We start from the raw sequence: 4,979 nt of genomic DNA, 5'->3' as shown, positions 1-4,979 counted from the left end.
GTCACAAGACAGTTTTTATACATGGGAAATCCATGGGAAAGTATAATATAAGAACAGACTTAAAATTATCCATAAATCTATTATTCTTTTACTTACTATACATATTTTAATTTTGCTGGATATGAAGGGTCCACCTAGGGGTGTTGGAATACCCTGATCCCAAAACAGGGGGCTCCACGATCCTGAGGGAACAGAAGATGTATAAACCTATTGTTGGTCAGCAGCTACTATGGGACTGCATTTCCTGACGTTTCTTTATTGTCTTGTGGATCAGACCTTTAGATCGAAGCCTTCGGGTGTAGCCTCCTAAGAAAACCACCTACTTCAGTCTGGGCATCTGGGCAATATCACAGACCACATGCAAATCAAATGACTTGTGTAGTGCATATGTATTCGGTACTACTTTGTATCAATATTTATGTGTTCAAATAAATAAATAAATAAAATAATTTTGCGCGCTTATTTTGAAAAAATCATTTTCTCAATTTTGTTTATTTCGTCTTCACAGAAATGAAATTTTGCAACATTTAACTTTTAAATCAATAAATCAAATGAGAAATCCTGAAAAATCAGAAAATCTCTGGTGTTTTTCATTTATTCAACATTTAATGAATAAATATTTGAATTTTAAAACTATGCAATCACATGAGAATTATATTACATTAAAACAAAATGATATAAATGTACAATATAGAAGACAATCATTAAATGAAATGAAAGAAAAATCAAAAAATCTATTACGTAAATCAACTACAATGTTATTGGATCCTAATCAAAATCAAATGAGTCTAAACTCTATACTTCATTATAATCCATTAGAATCTACTAGTTTCTCACAATCATATGAACCTTTTAATAATGAATTAAATTCATCACAAATATGGAAATGTCCTCATTGTTTAACTGAAATTCAATTAATCAAAATTCAGAATACACCAGAAATTATTCAATCACATCGGCAAAATAAAGGAATTCGTACAAATCCTTGGATATATCATCCTAAACTAGAGTTAAACAATACTAAATCTAAAATACCTGTCACTTCTTGTTCAATTTCTAGTTCATTAACAGATAGTGGTATTTATTTATGTACAGATAGTGGTTCACGTTGTGGTTACATTACTCGATCAACTACTGAAACTGAAATAAATAAAAATAATTATTTTAATGTACATAAAAATGATATACCGATTATACCTATATCACCAGATCCTCCACCATCACCAGCTCCAAAATGTACACAATGTATTATTAGTCCAGATTGTTTAGAGCATACAAGCTTGCCTTTTGAAGTAAATGAAAACCGAACCTTATTGAATAATTCTAAAACAACATACAAAGGATTTTGTAAATCAGCAACATTGGATTTATCTAATTTAGTCAGTGAAACTAATGAATCAATAAATAGACCAAGAAGGAAATTATTAACTAAAAGAGTGAGGAATCAAATGAGGAGGTCATGGTTACAAACTACTGCAGGATCAAAATTACTTCCATACTTATCACCATCTTTACATTTGGACTCATCTTCATCATCATCATCATCATGTAAATCTCCATCATCTGAACATAAAGTTACTCTTTCAGCGGATGAAACAATTTCTTGTTGTAAAAATGATGAAACTGAAAGTATAATTGATAAACATAACTTACTAAGTAAACAACCAGATACCAATGTTTCTGATTCCCAAATTATTGAAGATAATGAATTAAGTAAATCAATAATATCAACTTTCATTCAAAATATGTCACCAGAATTAATTAAATCAATAAATTTAAGCAATAATTTAAATTTTTCAACTGTATATAATGATAATCTTAACATCAATGAAGATAATTTATATGATGATATTCAATTAGAAAATTTACGAACTAATTTAAAAATTCTTTCTGAAGCTAAAAATGTAATCAATATGCAAATGAGAAATTTAGGTCAAAATTATATTAATTATTTAAAGAATAAATATTTAATAAATACAATGAAAAATCAATAAATGATGAATGAATCATTTAAATTTGAAAATTCAAATTATTTAATGAATCCAATTAAAAATCAATAAATAATGAATGAATCACTCAAATTTGAAAATTCAAACTATTTAATGATTACAATGAAAAATCGATAAATTACAAGTGAATCATTCAAATTTGAAAATTCAAGCTATTTATTGAATACGATGAAAAAAAATCAATAAATAATCAATGAATCATTTACATTCGAAAATTCAAACTATTTAATGATTACAATGAAAAATCAATAAATTACAAGTGAATCATTCAAATTTGAAAATTCAAGCTATTTATTGAATACGATGAAAAAAAATCAATAAATAATCAATGAATCATTTACATTCGAAAATTCAAACTATTTAATGATTACAATGAAAAATCGATAAATTACAAGTGAATCATTCAAATTTGAAAATTCAAAGCTCAAGAATTTGTTCAATACTAAATTGAAATTACTTTTAATTAGATATACATTATAAAATAGTATTTTTTTTCATAAGAATATTATCTTATTGTATATATAGTATGATGTAAATTAATACAATGGGATGATATTTTGAGAATTATTTTATATTGTATGTACATTTTCTATAAACTATAAATTATAAGTGTAAAAAGAAAAAAATGTTAAGTGTGATATCGATTTTTATCTCTATACATGAAAAATAATTGATCTTTTAATGTTGAAGAACAAAAGATTTTTTGTGTATATATTGTAAGAAAGATGATATAAATCAATGTATAATATATAACTATGAATATAAAAAGTTTATTTACATGCAATGTGGTTATTTATCTAACATTTTATTGTATGTAAGCAAAGATGAATAGTGGCTAACAGTGGAATCCAGGACGCGCGTTTCGTCCTATGCAGGGAATCGTCAGCTGAATGTATCTGCATCTCAGAGTTGATGTTCACTCTGAGACTCGAACCCAGTACCTTTTGCTTCAAACGCCATCGCGTTATCCACTCAGAGTGAACATCAACTCTGAGATGCAGGTACATCCAGCTGACGAGTACCAAATAGAACGAAACGCGCGTCCTGGATTCCACTGCTAGCCACTATCCATCTTTGCTTACAATGCTTGTGAAATAAGGCTATATCGCGGCAATATGCACAGTATGCAGATATGCCAATTAGGGACTGACCAGTTGCAGTCATAAACATCAATGAGAAGTTTCAGACAAACAATACTAATTGAATTTGTATTAAATGGTTTCATGTTTGTTATCAGAGAATGTATAATTTCATACTTCATTTATCCTCATACATATAGAGACAAGAAGGTGAAGATTTAAGCATAGTTTATCTCACATATTATTGAGTAGTGTTAACCACTCAATTCAATGTAGTTAGAAACAGAGTAGGATAGACATTCTTTGCAATCTATGTAGATAATTAGACAATGACTTACTGAGTTTAATGGTCATGTTAATTCAAATTAGACAATATTATATTAACGTTATCAATATCAAACCTTCATATCAAATTATGAAACTATGTAGGTGAATCTCTTTAGATAATGGATCAACAAAAATACCTGATAGTTTTTTAACAATCAATCAATTTTGATCTCGAAATGTTTGATACAAAGAAAAGAAACAAAATAAATAAATAAAATTTAAAATTAATTTGAATCAACATTTAGAAATGAGCATGCACAACTCAACAAGAAATCGAACGCGGTAAATTCATATACTTTGGAGTGAGCTTAAGGTTCAGATGATAATTTGACATCAAATAACTTAAGTTTTAGTCAGTTACGAATGTTACTCAATGATGATTCACTGTCGGTAATGGTACATGTCTTACCCTAAGTAGATCATTCAACTGAACTCATCCTGTAATTTTAGCTACAAGATGCTAGATCTTACTGCCATGCCTAAACTCGAATTTCCTGTTTTGATTCATGTATGAGATAAATACATTCCATTGTGGATATTCAAACTTAAACCAATTTCTTCAAATTACAACGAATCACTGTTTAAGATTATGAGTCTAAATAGCTACTTAAATGGTCAACTAGGAGACAGTTATTAGTGTTTTAATTCTACCGTTATTGATATTTAGCGCTTTATTTTTATCAGTGTCTTTTAGCATACGTTTTTTTCCGAAATGACGCTTTGATACTAATTTTTAGGCATCATCAGAGGATGGACACAGACTTACAGAGACTAATTATAATCTAGATCATGATATTAGTAATGGGTTAATAAAAACGTGTGCCAACTAAACAATATTCCATAAACTAACTAATTTTAACTGAGTATATAAAACTGCAATGAGAAACAGAAAGATACAGATAAATAGAAATAATATTTATTTGAAATTCATTCATTTAACTAAATGTGTATAATTTTATAAAGTTGAGATTATGGACCAATTGAAGCTAGACCTCCATGGAAAACCTGTAAGCACTGGACGGCTGTTTCGTCCTAGTATAAGACTCCTCAGCAGTGCACGTACACGATCTCACCTCGCGAGATTCGAACAATGCTTCCAGGTTACCACGGTGGTCTAGCTTCAATTCACTCATGATCTCAGCTATTTAAAATTACTAAAATCTCCACAAAACCCCCCAGGAAACGTGTATGAGTTCATAAAATAATTAAATATGTAAATTGATATTACTTTAGATATCCTCAACTGAAAGTCTATAGCTATTTGTCGATTCATCTATTTATTTCTTAGTTCTTGTATTAATTATCTCCTATGAAGGGTCAAGTACACTTTTATATAAAGTAAAATATATATTTAGTTATTCAAGTGATTTATACCAATAACTGTTATTTTGATTTTAGTATAATTTAATTTATAGTAAACTGTTTCCATAAGATTGGCAAAAGAATGATTGAAGCTAGACCACCATGGAAAACCTGGAAACACTGGACGGCCGTTTCGTCCTATTATGGGACTCCTCAGCAGTGCGCATCCACGCACCCGCTCTCGAGAGATTCGAACCCAGGA

At 29.0% G+C, this 4,979-nt stretch overlaps 1 protein-coding gene across 1 annotated transcript; it reads left to right on the top strand.

Annotated features, from left to right (window-relative positions):
• Positions 1–551: 551 nt before the first annotated feature.
• Positions 552–1,994, top strand: Smp_197950 (hypothetical protein; the record flags this gene model as incomplete). Its single annotated transcript, XM_018797289.1, has 1 exon — positions 552–1,994. One exon carries the CDS (start codon positions 552–554, stop codon positions 1,992–1,994), a length of 1,443 nt encoding a protein of 480 aa, XP_018652345.1.
• Positions 1,995–4,979: the final 2,985 nt, after the last annotated feature.

This window comes from Schistosoma mansoni, chromosome 4 (assembly GCF_000237925.1).
Source record: "Schistosoma mansoni strain Puerto Rico chromosome 4, complete genome".
Lineage (NCBI taxonomy): Eukaryota > Metazoa > Platyhelminthes > Trematoda > Strigeidida > Schistosomatidae > Schistosoma > Schistosoma mansoni.
This window is presented reverse-complemented; position numbering and strand designations above follow the sequence as displayed.